Here is a 17712-nt window from a genome sequence, read left to right as displayed (position 1 = left end):
CTAGATCTCAGTTAGATGGGAGGAGAGTTTGAGAGTGGATCCCGGTATGGAAAAAATTGAGAGCCACCCATCTAAAGGATCCAATGCTGCGCCAATCAACATTTGTTTTAGTGAATGGTATAGGACAAGTACAGTAGCTAGCAAGAAGACAGATACGTGACAGATCATCCCTGATGACAATGCAAAGGTGTTTGGCCTTAAATATGGAAAGATGATTGAAACCAATATTCAAAAATGAACCAAGACTGACTGAGGGATGAATTCTTCTCCTCTTGGTTCATTTAACTTTGGAGGCTGAGAAACTTTCCAACTATGTTTGCTGACATCACATCCTCTCCAAAAAGCACTACGTCCTATCAAGCCAAACCAGCAAATTCATCTTTGCTCTGCAGCGCCTTTCTTGAGAACCGTCAGCACAAGGATATAATGGCCAGATTCGTTTCTTTGCTGTTTTTTCTCAGTCTGACCTTATGTGAGTACAGAATCGCTATTTAGTTTAACCTCTTTAAGAAGGGTAATTAATAATGGGAGTTTAGGGTGGTCTCTCCAGAGTCATCTGAATGGAGGAGTCAAAATGAATGGGCAAGGAATCAAAACAAAGATTAAAAAGCAAGCAAACTCACCAGATTAATTTTCAGTTTTGTGTTTTACTTTGTTTCTGTGAGCGAATAGAGAAAATGGCCCAGAGCCTGAGCTCAGTCATGCAGGTGGAGCCAGTGGAATTACTCCAGATTTACTCCAGCATGACTGAGAGCAGAGTCTGGCCCAAGGATTTTTTTGGGTTCACGAGAGTCAAAACTTATGCATCATTTTAAAAAACTTGGTATATATCAGCGTAACCTGAGTTTTCACCCAGATAGCTTTTCTGCATCAGATGATCTTTGAACTAGGGCAGCTGTTGTAAGGACTCAGGCGATCGCTGGGCACATTGTAGCCCTGAATCCTAGCAGTCGCTGAAATGTATTACCTGAGTCTGCCTGAGACCGTGTTGATCCCTTAGCCCTGTGCATGTTCTTGGTTCACTGCTCTGGGTGTCTAGGCACTAATCAGTGAGGACGGAGCTTTGAGTGAGATCTGAGACCCCAATAAGGAGACTACGGCTTGGATGGTGCTGCGGACGCTCTCTGTGGATGGGTGTGACTGTGCTGATAACTGTGCTGGGTGGATTTCTCTCCCTCAGGTTGCTGCAGATCCCAGGGCCAGGGAAGCAAAATGAGTGTAAGGCTCCGCAACGGCGGCAGCCCCCTAGTCCTGGGAAACAAGGTGGAACTGGAGTGTGTGTTCTCAGGCCATGGCCTGTCAGACAGCGGTGTCTCCTGGATGCTCCAGCATGGGCAGTCTGCCCCCCAGTTCATCTTGTTCATTACCTCCCTCGGCCGGGTGGCACCGACAGAGAATGGAAAACCACCCGTACGCTTTGAGGCAAAAAAAGAATCCAACATCTACAGACTGACCGTGAAGTCCTTCCAGGAGCAGGACCAGGGCAATTATTATTGCATCGTCAACCACAACCAGAGGCTGCACTTCAGCTCCGGGATCGCACTCCACCTGCCAGGTCAGCACCAACCTCACCCCATCTCAGCCCCCTCTGCCTGGGCTGGAGCCCCAGCATTCCCCCTCCCTCCCAGCCCAGCATCATCCTCATCACCTCTCAGATCTGGCCCTTTCTTCCTGTGTGCCCAGCTGGGCAGGTGTCAGGGGTCCCTGCACAGAGCTTCTGTCCAGGACGCCCCTCTCAATGTTTCGCTTTCCCTGAATGTCTCAGCCACGTGGTCTCCTTGCATCTGCCTCACCCTCATTCCCTGTCACTGCCCTTCACCTCCACTCACTGCCTGTAACTGCCAGCAGTTGGTGTCCCTGAGCAGGGTGTAGGTTTCCCCATAGGGTCCTAGTGATCCCACTCTTTCAGGAGACTGGAGACAATGGGATAAATGCCTGGTCATTTTCCCCTCCCCATTCCCAGTCATGGCTCAGCATGGATAATGCTGTGGGAATGATGCTTAAAACACTGACACCCCCTTCTACCCAACAAACCCCATCACTGACACCACTTCTACCCAACAAACCCCATCACTGACACCCCTTCTATCAAACAAACCCCATCACTGACACCACTTCTACCCAACAAGTCCCATCACTGACACCCCTTCTACCCAACAAACCCCATCACTGACACCCCCTTCTACCCAGCAAATCCCATCACTGACACCCCTTCTCCTCAACAAACCCCATCACTAACACCCCTTCTACCCAACAAACCCCATCACTGACACCACTTCTACCAAACAAACCCTATAACTGACACCCCCTTCTACTCAACAAACCCCATCACTGACACCCCTTCTACCCAACAAACCCCATCACTGACACCACTTCTATCAAACAAACCCCATCACTGACCCCACTTCTATCCAACCAACCCCTAAACATTAAGAAAATCTTTTAAAAAATCAAACCCCAAACCTTAGCCAAGCAGAGTTTTGACCACAAAACGGGATAAGCGCCAGAGACTGTGACGTCCAGTAGGGGTTTTGCTATTGGCACTGATTCGATGTGGACTGGAAAGCACCCAGATACTATGATGATGGGCAGCCGGATAAAACCAGATTAGAGAGATAGAGGAATGCATTTACTGCTCTTTGGAGTCTGCTCCAGGGCTGGGATTGCCCCAGGAGATCCCTACAGAGTAGCTTGGCTGGGGAAGGAGTTGCTGTCTACATGGGCTATGGGTACGTGGGGGCACAGCCTCTATTGGCTCTACTGGGGGAATGAGTTCTGGAGGGAGGGACAGAGGAAGGCAGCGAGAGAAGAAGGGACAGAGATTGACTTCACTACCTGTTGTTTCCATTCTTCTTTCCAGCTCCCCCCACCACAGCCCCCTCTACGAAGGCAACCACCACCCAGCCCAGCACCTCCATTGGCAGCAAGGAACCCAGGGACTGCAAGCAATCTCTTAACACAGGTACCGGCTTCGGCTCACCCCACAGCTTTGGGGGAGCCAGAGCCCCCAGCGGCGGGGCTGGCTGTGATTTCACACGCCCTGGCTGCTCGCTCTGCATGCAGCATCGGCCCCCTGGCTTGCGCTGGCTGTCCCGGGCTGGACACATCCCAAGGCTGGATTTGCTGACCACGTGTTTTCCCTCTGGAGGGAAACCTGGCGGCTCGTTAAACCAGCCCCGGCGATAAATTCGGCAGCTCACGCACGAGCACCAGCCCCGTGCTCCCAGCTGGGATCGCTGCGAGTAGCAGAAACGGCTCCCCCCGCTATCGGCCAGAACAGGCCGGCTCTGTCTCCACAGCACGTGGTGGTGCCTGCACCGGTCCCTCTGTCCCCTGCACCGAGTGCATCCTGCACCCCCACCCACCGCCTGATCTCTCCTCTTGGGGCGCAGCCTGGGACTGGGGGATCACTGAAGCTCCTGGGTTACTTTTATTTTTTACGCTATTTTGTTTCCGCAGCGAAAACCCCAAAGAAAGGGCTGGATTTATACTGTCACTTGTACATCTGGGTCCCCTTAGCGAGCGCCTGCGTTCTCCTCCTCATTGCCCTGCTGGCCACCATCACGATATGTCAAAGTAAGTGACTCCCCTCCATTCGGCTGATCCAGATAGTCCTACGCTCCCATGCCAGAGAGCAGCGTTTAAAATTAAAAAATTGTCAGTGATGGTGAATGACCCTTGGTAAATTGTTCCAATCATTAATTACTTGCACTGTTAAAATGTACAGTACACCTTATTTCCAGACTGAATTTGTTTAGCTTTTTACTGAAAAAGTCCTCCTTTTTCAGAGTTAGGTCTCCGTTTCCTGGGGGTAAATTTGGTTGTGCTCTTCTGGCAATCCATGCCGCTTGCCTATTGTAGAAATAAGCACTGCAAACAAACTTTCACTGGCTTTCCAGATTGGTATGGATCACAAACAGGAACATACAGTCAATGCTCCAGTTCTGAGTTTTAGTCTTGAATAAAAACCGAAAGGCTCAATCCTGCAGCCATTAATCACATGAGTGGCTCTCATCCTTGGGAGCAATTTCATTGACTTCAATAGGACTATGTGTTGAATAAGGACTACTTGCAGGGGAGGCTCCAGGCACCAGTGCTCCAAGCTCCCTAAGGGCAGCATTCAGGCTGCTTTTGGTGGCATGCCTGCGGGAGGTCTGCCGGTCCCGTGGTTTCAACAGCAATTCGGTGCCGGGTACTGCATGCTGCCGAATCCGCAATACGGGTGGACCTCCCGTAGGCGCGCTGCCGAAAGCTGCCTGACTGCCATGCTTGGGGCAGCAAAATACATAGAGCTGCCCCGACTACTTGCCTTGCTTGAGGGTTGCCCAAAAGAAAACTAAAAGAGACAGGGGCTGGACCAAACCTACAGCAAATATAAACTCAACTCTAGCATGCAGAGGATGATTTCAGGGGGGGGAATGCCAGTAATGTGTTGCTGCAGTGTCTTTTTTACTGAACAATGACTCGCTCGCTAATTCTTTCAACTTCATCTCTTCTTTTAAAAGAAACCAGAAGACGAAGATGCAAATGTAAAAGGTTGGTAAACTTCCATTTGGAGACATTTTCTCTTTAGTTCAATGGCTTCTTGCACAGTGTGTTATAAAGTAAATTGATACCACAAGACAAAAAGTCCCACGCATTGGCCCCCTCACATGCACACAATATTACTTCTGAGGGTTTGTCTGTGTCATTAAGTCCGGAAAACCAGCCTTAAGTTTCTTGCTTTAACCCTTTCTCCTTTGTTATAATTATATACCATTTAAATACAGTAGCACCCAAAAGAGAGTAGGTACTGTACAGACACAGGAAGACAGTTCATGCCTCAAAGAGTTTGCAGGCTGCAGACTTTGTGGCTATGAATTACAGTAGACCCTTTCATTAGGGGATCACTCAATGTACCTAGCAAATGTTACATGTCTCCATCAAGGATAATAGGGGAAAGTATAGTTTGTTTTTCCAACAGGCTTGCTGTCACATTGGCCTGTATTATCTAAGGACTGCAAGGTGCTGAACCCTCTGGGCCGGACCCCAAAAAATATATTAGCACATGCATGATCCTATTGAAGACAGTGGGACTACACACATGCTTAAAGCTGAGCTGAACTTAAATCCTTTTCTGGATCAGGGTCAGAGAACTCACCCCCTTGCAGGATCAAGCCCTAATTGTGTAACAAAAGAAGTGCCATAGTATATACACACAGGGGACAGTGTTAAGCTTGCTATGGAAACTTGAATCTTCTGAATCTCAAATGTAAGGCCCATTATCTTGCATTTTTCTGTTCCCAAAACTACTATTGGATTCAAGAGATGCAGGACCTTGCCGACTCCGTTGCATTAACATAGAGTTTGGGGCTATTTTTAGATATAATTTCTTTCCCCCTTTTCCAGATAATTGCATGTTTAGTTATTTGAATAAAATGATGGCACATTCAGATAACCGCAGTGTGAAATGTACCTGTGAACAGTAAATAAATAAATAGTAATGACAAGTAGCATTCAGGCTCAGCCTGACAAGTTCTGTCTGCACAGACGTCATGGGCTCTCCACGCACCAGGAGCTTGTAAGGTCACGTTCTGATTGTCCAGCTTCAAAGCTATTACCACCATTCAGTGAGACTTCGCATCACTGTGTTAACTAATGGGAAACTGAGGCAGGCAGGTTCAAATAGCTTTAAATGACTTGCTTAAGGCCGACGGAAGATGTTTTAAACAGGGTGAAGTTGCACTTGTGTGAGCCTCATTTTACACTGTCCCGTGAGTGCACACTAGGGATTTGCACTGGTGGGACTACATTGGTGCACAAATCCATACTAGAGACAAGCCCTAAGTGTCTGGGTTGGGATTAGCATTTAGACTCATAGACTCATAGGTCAGAAGGGACCAATATGATCATCTAGTCTGACCTCCTGCACAAAGCAGGCCACAGAACCCTACCCATCCACTTCTATACAACCCCTAACCTATGTCCGAGTTATTGAAGTCTTCAACTTGTGGTTTGAAGACCTCAAGCTGCAGAGATTCCACCAGCAAGCGACCCATGCCCCATGCTGCTCCCTCTCTACCTAATGCTGATAGCCTCTATAGTAATAAGCACAGCAGTAAAGAGGACTCAGTAGGCTCAGTACCTCGGGGGGCAGGGGGAAGCATTCACTGGGTCTTTCTGGGACCATTAAAAACTGTGAGGAGGTAACCCCCACTGTGGCAGAGGGGCTGGTAGTACTTTCTGCCTCTTTCCCCTGTGTAGGAGAAAACAGAAGTGAGATGAATAAGCTGGGCTGTGGGCTTGCACATTCTGTTCACCAGAGGAAATTAAAGGGCCTCCTGTAGAGGTGGTGTCCAGTCCGGTGCACTAGAAATGCACCCTTATCTGGACTTAATGAAGGCTCCGGGTAGGATTTTCAAACCTCCAGAGCCTTTTCTTTGGCAAAGCCAATGTCTGCAGACAAAGCTACGCTCACATTCCCCCTTCAGGACCCACATATGTCAGATTTTTAATTTCAGAACAAGCTATTTTTGAGCTACCTAAATGAACAAATTCATCTGAGAAAAATCAACATCAGAACAATACTGTTTTTAATATCTCCCTAATACAGAATGGTACCAGATTGTTAAAACTTGGTAAAAATGAACTCCAAGGCTGAGATCAAGCATTAGAAATTGCTGCCCAAAGAGTAATGTTTTGTAAAAGGGTTTTAGAATGAAAATGCCTTCTGATCGTTAAATATAACCCTGCTATCACAGCACTGTGACCACATCATAGCAGCTTTGCACAGGAACCTAAAAAATATATGCCTCTATTATCTCACTCTATCTCCAGTATGAGATATGTATTGCCTTGCAAAGTGCCATTCTAATCCACTGCGGAGTGTGTGTTACAGTTCCCCTCTCTGCTGATCTACAGAGGATGGAAGTTGTTATGGTCAAGAGCTGAGCGTATAACACATTTTTTTCAATATGGGGGTTGAAATGGGCGGGCGGAATGGTTCAGTTAGAACCAGAAGTGAATTTTTGCGGTTTTTCCTTGCCAAATGAAAAAAAAATTGTTTCTGGTCAAAAGAAACATTTTGTTCAGCCCAAAGCAAGGGTTTTTTTGGTTCAGTTTTGGATTGTTTTGGATGCCTTTTACCCTTTCTTTTTCTAAAAGTGAAATTTCAAAACATGCCATTTTGAAACTAAAATTCCATATTTTTTGTTTTGAAATGGCTGAACTGATACACTTCAACATTTTTGAAAATAAAATTCCAATTGTTTTTGGCCAAAACTATCCACTAACTTTGACCCTAATTTGCAAATAGTTTTGGTGACGTGAAAAATGCATTTTGTGGTGAAAAAAAAATATATTCACTTAGCTCTATTACAGCCCCCAGCTAAAAAGGGTTGATACTTTAGTTCAAGCTATAGCAGCTCTTGCTTTTAGCACTGGATGTCCCCAGTTCAGTCCCGGTGTGTTGGCCAAGAGGTCATCATGCCACAACATGGCTTTTTGTTCTGTGTTTGTACAGTACCCAGCTGTAGCGGGGTGACCAACCACTCCAGCCCGGAAGGGGTTGAAAAAGCCCTGCAGAGGGCTGGGGCTGAGCAAGGTAAAACCCTGGCTGATTGGGGGAAGTGGTTGCAGCTGCGGCCATGCCCTAAACTGAGCAACAGGGCCTTATAAGAAGGCCAGGGGAGCCAAAAGCGGCAGTTTCCCTCTACTTGTAGAGAGAGAAGGGCCTGCCTGCTGGCCGGGAGCTAGAGACAGGGTATGGGAGTGGAGCAGGGATGGGGAGCTCCAGCCTAGAAAGCCCCAGGCTGTGGCCTAGCAGAAGGCAACAGGTTCTGGGGGTTGCAGAGGGCAGCCCAGGGGTACGCCAAGGCAGCAGATCCAAACCCAACCTCACCAGTGATGAGTAGGCTGATAATGCAGTTGGCCCCAGAGTATGGGGGCTAGCTGATGATTGGCAGTAGTCTCATCCTGAGGTGAGGTGGGGATAGTGGGTGGGGGTTTCCTGGAGAGGGGAGACCCTGAGAGAAAGGAGTTACTGCCAGGTGGCAGCACCCCAGCTAACAGGGCACCAGAGTCCAGAAAGGGGGGGCGGGGGCCAGAGGACAGGTGGATCACTGGCCTGCAGGGGGTGCTCCAGAGCTGGAATGAGCAAATTCCTGGAAGTCATGAGCAGGAGTGAGTCCACATGTCTACACCAGCACAATGGGGCCTTGGTCCATGACTGGGACTCCTAGGTGCTACTGTAATAACAAATAAAAATATTGCCTGTGTGCCTACCCAAAACTCCCATTGAAATTACTATGCTATGTTAATATGGGAAAAACCTAACAGCAGAACTATGGAATGTAGAACCAATAGTGTGAGATTCCAAGTGCCTCAGGAAATACAATTTTTCTGGCATGCACAGAAAATCTATTTTAATTATTTACATTTCCATTATTTTAAAACTTTTCCCCCAAACAACTTAGCAAAGCAATTATGCCTTAATTCGTCAAGTTCATCTGTTATGTCATTTGTGCACAAAATGAAATCTTGGGAAAATGGGAACAGGTTTGTATATTGTTCCTGGCTCCATTCAAAAAACAGCTGAATGGATTGCACTCAAACTTCCCCAGGAGTTCACCTGACAGCTGACCTAAGCTTGGAAAGTTTTTCAGGCCAGAAGGAACATCTTGGAGAATGTTTGAGCTAGGAGCTGTTAAAGGAGAAGTTCCAGTTTTGGGGGTTTTTTTTTTGCAGTGTGAGGCTTTTAAACCTTACACTTTGCTGTAGTGAATAAAAGGAATATCAAAGACATTGATGGGAAATGACAATTAAAGGCCCAGTCCTGAAAACTTTTATTCACAGGAGTAGTCCTTGCTCTGGTGAGCAGTTCACTGATTTCAATAACAGCTCTTCAGAAGTCAGTGGTACGACGCAGGATATGTCTAAACTACCTGCAGGATCGGCAGGCAGCAATCAATCCAGTGGGAATCAATGTATTGTGTTGTGATAAATCAACCCTTGAACACTCTCCTGTCGACTCCTGTACTCCACCAAGCCGAGAGGTGCAGGCGGAGTCAATGGGGGAGCGTCAGCAGTTGACTCACTGCAATGAAGATACCACAGTGAGTAGATCTAAGTATGTTGACCTCAGCTACGTTACTGAAGTAACTTAGATCAGTATTCCCCCCTCCCCCCGGGTAGAGCAGGGCTAAGACAATAAAGGACCGCTTCTCAACAGGATCTGGCTCCAGGACTAGCACTGGCAACTTCAGGGTTTATTTTTTCCACCGCAAATGAATTTTCAGTAAAAATATGCACTGTACGCTGAGCTAGATCTTCAGCTGCTGTAAACAAGTGTACATCCAAAGGCCCTGGAGAGGTGCAGATTTATACTGCTTGAGGATCTGACCCACTGGACTTTCCTTTTAGCTGAAACAGATTACTATAGACAGTGATTCCAGACATTACATTGACAATCCTGGGCCTGATCCTGTGTGTACCGAGCCCTTCCTGCAAGGTGACAAGTGCCTGAAGTGAATGGGGTGGGTTGTTTTTGTTCCCGCTTTGCCGCCCTGCAGGTTTTCTGTGTGTGTGCATGCTTTGCCGCTCTGGCCGCCACGCAGGCGGTTTTATTTTTTTAATTTTTTTTTTTTTGCTTGGGGCGGCAAAAAAGCCAGAGCCGGCCCTGCTTATTAAAGTCAACATCCACTTATTTATTCTTTTGAATTAGGCTTATTGCAAATGGACTAGCAAATGAATAGTAAAAACAGATATGACAGCTTGATTTAAGGCTATTTACTTTGTATAATTTGACATGTGATGTTGACAGTGTGTTTTAATGGTTTATAAAGCTCTAACTTTTTGAATCTCATCATCTAATATAATGAAATAACTGTGTCCCCCATAATTTCCCACCACTGTGAAAATTTAAATTGATAAAAATATAAAAGTTTTAAAACCCATAAATTGTGCAACTGTGAATGTATAAATCGATAAAAATCTAAAACTGCTTTAAAATAGATGTTGACATTCTCTATCAAAAATAATAAAAATCAAATTCTGCCAAGCCTATTTATGTTTGATACAAGACTTCTCTACAAAGTACACATTTCAATCTGTGGTTCTTAAACATTTACGTATTTTCCTAAGATCAGAAGTGTCCCAGGGACTACACGGCCTTTCCCCCTCCAAGTGCAGAAGCCACACCTGCCTTACAGAAACTAGGAATCTTAGCTATGTGAATAAGTAATAGCAGGACAGTATAGCAAATAAACTCACTCTGACATGGTTGGTACTGACAGCTTAGTTACTTTTTTCTTGTCTATTTCCTGTTCTCTGCACAGGACCTTACAGTACATTGTACTGGATTTCCCCCAGTTGCCTGCAGCCCCCACTGCCCTAATCAATCCAGGTCACTTTGCATTATAGTTCTCTTCCTTGAGTGCTTGTTACTCCTCCAGGTCTGGCACAGCAGACAAATTTAATCATGGTTGTACTTCCTTCAAAAAAGCCACAAACTAATTCTTGCCATTTTATCAAAGGTCTCATAATATTTAATGTAAAGGTGCTAACTCCAGGAGTCATGTGATTATGTAAGAGTCTCAGCTTTCAGTTAAAAAAAAAGACATTTCTAGCCCTCATGATTTCAGAGAAATGCCTGAAAACATAACCTGAGTGTATCCGAAAGCCTCAGAAACCAGAGGCAAATAAAAAGAATCCAAAATGCATTATTATTTTTTTTGAAATCTCATGCTTTTAAAGGCAGTCTCATGATTACTGGGGCCTGGACTCATGATTTTTGATGTTTGGGATTGGCAATACCATGTCACAAAGAACAATACGAAGCAGCTGTACAGGATCCAGATTGGGGACTGATTTGTTGATTGAAAAGCCTCTGTAAGGTCCTGAAAGAGTTATGGAGCGGACTACAGCAAGCAGAAGGTGTCACCAGTTGACGACTGGCAGATGCTTCACCAGTGTGAAGTGTCCCCGGAAGTACTCCATGGTCTACAACTTGAGAACCATTGGTTTAGATGAAGGCCAGATGAGCTGACCAATGCTGATGGATCTTGCTTTTTCACAGAACTCATTTTCTTGTTCACTTCACATCCAAATAACCTGTAAATGTTGCCTTTTCCTCTCTCCTTAGGCCTATGAATGGGAGCAATGGAAAACCCAGCATGCCGAACAGATACGTGTAATGTGACTGAGCCATTTGCATCTGGATCTCCAAACAGGAGCTGTGACTGCATAAACAAACCCTGCGTCCATTTCCACTATTCATGCTCGCCCTCACTTTATTTTTTAAATTGTTCTTGTACTTTCTATTCTGTTGATTTTTAAAAGGCAAACTGTTCAAAAAGAGCATATAGATAATGCTGGACACCAGCCAGTCTACATCAATTCTATTGCCTGGATTTTAAAATGTAGCTCCCTCCAAAATTTTCTTGGTTCAATCTTTCAAGCTGGTTTCCAAGTCATAAAAAAGCAGAATATGCCAAATGACATAATCTATAACTCTAGCAAAGCCCCACTTACTGAAGTCTGTGGTGCAAATCCTGAGATTTTTATTGTCTTTACTTAGATATATAGCTGTTGAAGTCAATTGGTAAGTAAAGACCTCAACATTCAGTCTTTTGGGAATTTTGCCTGCATAACAACCGAGTAAAGACTGCCAGATTAGGCCTGCCACAACTAAGTGTGTGATCCTGCAGCAAGTGAAGTCAGTGGTAAAGCTCTCATTCACTTCAGCGATGCAGGACTGGGGCCTTCGTGAAGACATTTTTATTTGTGATGGTGTCTACAATGGGGAAAGGAGATAAAAGTATTTAATCTAATGAGCATCCCAATGCCAAGCTAACTGGTAGTGGGGCATTAGCACAGGCTAATTTTTATTTTTTAATTTTAAAATGGGGCAAAAAGCCAGATAAGTTTGAACAATCAGAGTTTAGTATTAACAACAGCTAAAATCAATGAAACTATAAAACTTTTAGAAACATGATGCAGAGTTGAAAGGGCAAAGGCTAAAAAGGGCTGTTATTTCCTTTACGGTTCCAAAGACTAAAGACTGCAGGCCCCAGCATTCTGCTCTTACTCAGGTAGACTCTCACTGACTTCAGTGGGAGTTTTGACTCACAAGGTATGCAGGATTCATCCTATTTCTAGGCACCCACAGGTAAGTGGCAAAAGAGTAAATCTAAGCCCACTCTCCTTTCTGCAAACCAGTATTTTAAGCACAGAATGAAAGATCTTAGTTTTTTCAACTATGTAGTTGATGTAAATATTTTCTTGCTATAATTGCCATAAAGTTTTTCAATATTTCTGTTCCCAACAATCAGTATAAATACTGTGGAACAGTTCAACTATACTTCTAGATATTCTCACTAAAGCACATTTCCTTTTCCTCTTCTTAGCCTCAGAAAAGTTAGAGAACTAAATAAAAATATAAATGACCTTTTTGATGAGAGATTTGAGTAACAGAAGAAAGGTGTTACTGTGGTTAAAGATACAGGACTAGGCTTCAGAAGACCTGGGTTCAAATCCCAGCTCTACCACAGTCTGTAACCTTAATTTCTCTGTGCCTCAGTTTCCCATCTGTAAAATGGGGACAATAATACTTCTGTACCTTGCTGTCATGTTAAACCTGTAAATACTTCAGATATTAAGTCTGTAGGTACAAGATGTTAACTGGAAAGAGAGATCTCTTACTATATATTTATACACATCAGCCAGGCAAAATGTTCCCATCTGTATTGGCAGTACCACAGTAACACAATCCAAATCCACTTCCAACATCCAAAGTGTCTCTCTTCTTAAACAATGAATCTGGTAATAAGTGTGGCCCCAATTTAGTAAAGTCCTTAAGCTTGTGCCTCCCGAGACTTGTGAGTAGTCCCATTCACTAGACCAAGAAATCCTTTTGTGACAGACGTTGAGATGCCATGTAATAATCTATGAATACTGAGATATAATAATGTTATGAACACTGCATGTGACCTGTTCTGTAAAGGGAAGTTACAGTAGAGTATGGTGGGTTATTGGAATTTCCTGAATGAAGGTATCGATCTGACTTAATAGGAGGTTGTGAGAAAAGCAAGCAGGAAAGCTACAAAATAGCTAGAGGTAAGCAACCCTCCCAACAAACACGGGGGTCAGGGAGGGAGGGAGTGTGAGGGACAATTGTAAGACAATGGCATTCCTCCAGGCCCTAGGCCAAAGTGACATAGCTGTTCTGCTATCAGAGGACTATAAACATTTACGCCTCCTCAGGAGAAGAAGGATCAATTGTCAGCATGTGTGACAGACCCAGAGAGAGGTTCTTTGGAGGAGTCTGAAAGATTAGAATCTTTCCCCAGATCCAGGGAATGGTAAGCCTTAGGGAAAGACAGGCTAGCATGTGGGGTGTTGATTGTTTTAAGATTTGTTTTGTCTGAAAGCCTTTTGTACTAAATAAATAATACATTGCTTGACGAATGCTGCCTGATTACTAGTTATCACTGTCATTGATCCAGAGGGGATGGAACTGCAGGCATTGAGGATAAATGAGACCTGCCAGGTAACCACGGTTGATCACAGGGGACTGCAGAGTGGGAGAATCACGTGATTCTATACCAAGAGAGATGATGGCGTGAGGTCCAAGACCTGAGAGGGGCGCATGTGACGAGACCAGAAGGAGTCAGAGATGCAGTTAGCTCAATAACTTGGACAACTTTGTTACACCACGCATAATTAACCTGTGAAACTCATTGCCACAAGATATTATTGAAGCCAAGAGCAGAGCAAGATTCAAAAAAGAACTAGACATATAGAGAGAGAGTTAGTTATATTCCAGCAGCACCTAGAGGCCCCATTGTGTTAAATGCTCTACTTACACATCATAAGAGACAGTCCCTGCCCCAGAATTTATAGTCTACACTTACGAAGGGTAGAAAGAGAAATAGAGGCACAGAGAGGGGAAATGGCATGCCCAAGCTCACAGAGGAGGTCAGGGGCAAAGCTGGGAGTAGCATCCAGGTCTCCTTACACCCAGTCCATTGCCATAGCCTCTGGACAATAGTGCCTCATTGAGTGTATTCACAGTTACAGTAGACAGATTTTTTGTCAATGTTTTTTAAGAAGAGAGCATATACATTCATGCTGCAGGGCATAAGCCAACTTCTAGCTTACAAGAAGTTCAGAAGAACCTTCCCCTTTGGGAAGATTATTCCAAAATTATCCACCAAAGCATTTCTTATAGGTTTCCTCTGAAGCATCTGGCCACTGTCAAAGACAGATTTAAAAGTTTATTAGAAAATAAAGATGATACAAAGAGTTTGATGTGTCAGTCATTAGCTATCGGGGGCAACATACAGAGTATGCGGGGGTGCTGGTATTTGGTTATGGTTCAGCATATAATACATACAGTCTGTAATGTCCCCAATGCGGGTGCACAAGTGGGTGGGGTCAGGATTAGTAGGGGAGCAGTGAGGGTACATCATCTCATATAGTGGGTTTAACAGTCATGATATGGTAAGCGGGCGGTAATGGACAAGGTGACTCACGTGGTGGAATCCAGATCGGTGGGTTCAGGATCAGGGATATAGTTTAGTAGGGGGTTGTAAGGTTCCCTCCCCCCGTGGGGTGCGGGGCATATCGGCTCACTCTGGTATTGGCGGTGGCCGGTGATGTGTTCAATGTAAATGTCTCTAGACCACCGGCTAGTGTCCGAGACCATCAAGCGTCTCATGAGTCGCGCATAGTGACGGCCCACCCCACAGGCCCTAAGTACACGTTCGTTCCAAGGGTCCCAGGCGCCTAGCGCCCCGACGATCAGGGCATCGGGAACCCTAGCCTGATCCAGTATGGCATCTCCTCTGTTCCTAAGAGAAGCTGTACTCTGGGTTGATACTTTCCCCTAAGGAATAATGGGGGGCTCAGAAATAGTCTCTGTACCTAAAACTATGTATCTGGGGTCTGTAAAACAGGTATTACAATCTCACTGCACTGAGCTCAGACTGAGAGAGTTGAGCTGTCGTAAATAGAACCGTAGAAAATCTCACTAGTTGGAACTTTTTAAAAACTTTTGTCCTTTTCTTTCCCCCACACATCAAAACAAAGGCCGAGGTGTGTTGCTCTACTCAGTAGTAGCATTTGTCATTTTAAAAACAATAATCCAACCCCTTTTTACAGTAACTGAGAGAAAGATCAGAGAACCCCTCCAGCTGTGACATCCCCTGAGAGCTGTGTGCTCATCGAGGCATTTTAATGACATTATGTTAACCGTACAACTAAAGGCCACATAGTTTGTGTTGGTTTTCAGAACCCGAAGCGAAGTTGGTGGCCTTTGTATCTGTTTACACCTATTGCGTATTTACAAGGGCTTCCATGCCTGTCTCTAAAACTACAGGCAATCAGCATAGTCTAGTGACTGGGAAACCTATAATGGGAAATCCTACTATCAGTCTTGCTACTGAGTTGTTTTCAAACCACAACTTCTCTGTGCTTTAGTTCCTGCTGCTTTAAAGACCTAGCCTTGTCAAGATCTCGAGTGTTTTGGAAACTGCTGTATCAGTGCAAAGCATTGTAACTGCAGTGTTTTCTCGTGAGTGATATGAGTTTGTACAGTTGTCCAAACATTAAGCAAGTGAACATCACTCCAAAGAAGGCCCTTTTTCTGGCGAAATCCTTAAGGTCCAGGGGGTCTGACCACAGCAAGGCTTGGCCAAATTCACCCAATCAAATCTCTGTCCGAGTCCTTCCTCAAGTGACATGTTGGAGCTGTGGAACCCACAGAAGCTGCCTCTCAGGCTCTCTCTGAAGAGCTTGGATTCTGAGGTCTCTTGAGTTATTTCTGGGACTTCCTACAGGGCATCTCTCCAGAGACCAACCCTTCCAGTTCTCCATGGAACCACCAAACTTCAGATCTGAGGCAGGTTTCACAGCTGTGCCACTTGTGCCTGGAGAGCTTCACTTTGCAGAAGACCTCTCCAGTTCTGGAGTTGTTAAAGCTCCCTCACACCAGAAAGTTTTAGAGCCTTCCTTGGTAATTCTTTGGAAAGAGGCTGGGACACTGGGCAATTCTTTGCTGAACAGCCTTTTCCTAATCAAGAGAGACATACCCTGTACCCATCAGAGGATGGGAATTTGCTGGGAACGTGGTGCATCTCTTCAACTCATTGATTGTTTGATATTTTGCCAGATCCACAATAATAACCAGATCCAAAAGGATCTTATAAACTTAACAACATATGAAATATTTTTTTTTTTGAAGTTCACAATAGAGTGAAGCACAGAACTAGCTCCAGGGCAGAGATTTCACACCATTTTCCCGCACAGAGCAAAAGAAGGGAAAAGTATCTAGATCACTGAGTTTGGCACAGAAAGAGGAACTGGGGAGTAGAGGAACTGGGTTAATTATAGCATCAACCCAGAGATGGTAGGCATGAGGAACATACCTGCATTTCCAACCATAAGGCTTGAAAAGGTTCAATGGTCCGACAGCTAGGCACCCAGGCCTACGTTTTCAAAAGTGACTCATGGTTTTAGGTGCAAAGGTCAGAACTCCCTGATGGAGCCTGATTTCCAGAAAGCACTGAACATCTTCCCTCTAAAAATCAGGCCCTAAACACTGAGGCACCCAAAATCACTAGTCACTTTTGAAAATTTAGTCTACAAATACCTACTGTCGGGCTCTGGGAAAGAGAACCAACCCTTTTCTCATATCCACACTGGCTCCCTTAAACTCTACTCACACTGGATTAGCATCTGCAACAGAAAGATGCTGCAGGAATATGGTAAAATGGGCTCATCATGTATTTTTTGTCACAAAGAGAGAGACATATTTTGCACAGTTATTAACGTCTTTTCCATCAACGACCTGAAGAAGAGCTCTGTGGAACTCGAAAGTTTCTCTCTTTCACCAACAGAAGTTGGTTCAGTGAAAGATATTCCCTCACCCACCTTGTCTCTCTCACATCCTTAAAACAGCATTTGCTGTTCACAGTCCTTCAAAACATCATTATATACCACAGCTACGTGAGATGTACAAATAATGTTAAACAGAATATTACCAAAACCAAATATGATACAAAGAAACAAAAATAATAACTCTCCTTTGTATTGTCTAAAAAGACATTTGCAGTCCTACCTATTTTGTATATCTAGTTTAATCCTAACACCTATTTCAAGAAATTTTGTAACTATTCATATACTCTTCATGCTAAATCACCAAACTGCACTCTGCTGGTCAGAAGTTTAATAGCACCATAAGTATTTTCTCCTCAGGAGAATTCTCAAGTGCGTAGCACAGCTGTAGCTGCTGTAAAAAAACAGCATTTGAGATCACACAGCCAAATGCAGCAATTGTTCCTTTTCTAGATGCCAGTCCAAATCCAGGTTATTTGGTCTGATGCCCAAAAATGCATTGCCCTTCCTCGACTCCTTCCTAAAGATAAAGCTAAGTAACACCTCACCTTTTAAAATAACCAGTCTTCATGGATACACTGATGAGCCTAGCAAGATCTCCATGATTTTTGAGCTTAAAGAAGCCTCTTGTCACAATACTTATGCAACACGTTCCTTCTTTCAAGGCCAGAGCTAACTGTTTCAGAGGGAAGGGAACGATATTTAGCTCAAAAATCTCAGCATCCCTGACAGGAAAAGCATATTTACCCTCCTCCACACCACTGGCTTGCTGGGATACAATGGGACTGTGCATTGCTAGGTTGCAGGCAATTGCACTAATTATTTCACATTCACCATATT

The 17712-nt window shown here is 44.6% G+C and overlaps 1 protein-coding gene across 1 annotated transcript; it reads left to right on the top strand.

Annotated features, from left to right (window-relative positions):
* The first annotated feature begins 372 nt into the window (after positions 1-372).
* On the top strand, positions 373-13443 carry CD8A (CD8 subunit alpha). Its single transcript, XM_032776868.2, has 6 exons — positions 373-472; positions 1181-1555; positions 2861-2962; positions 3460-3576; positions 4506-4536; positions 11120-13443. Exons 1-6 carry the CDS (start codon positions 427-429, stop codon positions 11169-11171), a joined length of 723 nt encoding a protein of 240 aa, XP_032632759.1. The 5' UTR covers positions 373-426; the 3' UTR covers positions 11172-13443.
* The last annotated feature ends 4269 nt before the right edge of the window (positions 13444-17712 follow it).

Source organism: Chelonoidis abingdonii, chromosome 5, assembly GCF_003597395.2.
Source record: "Chelonoidis abingdonii isolate Lonesome George chromosome 5, CheloAbing_2.0, whole genome shotgun sequence".
NCBI lineage: Eukaryota > Metazoa > Chordata > Testudines > Testudinidae > Chelonoidis > Chelonoidis abingdonii.
The sequence above is the reverse complement of the archived record's forward strand: the minus strand, read 5'-3'. Positions and strand labels throughout refer to the sequence as shown.

Bases quoted from the DNA above. Each gene is read 5' to 3' on its own strand.
- CD8A (XM_032776868.2), top strand. From the start codon at position 427: ATGGCCAGATTCGTTTCTTTGCTGTTTTTTCTCAGTCTGACCTTAT. The intron at 1,556-2,860 runs GTCAGCACCAAC...TCTTCTTTCCAG, and splicing joins GATCGCACTCCACCTGCCAG to CTCCCCCCACCACAGCCCCC. The intron at 4,537-11,119 runs GTTGGTAAACTT...CTCTCTCCTTAG, and splicing joins CGAAGATGCAAATGTAAAAG to GCCTATGAATGGGAGCAATG.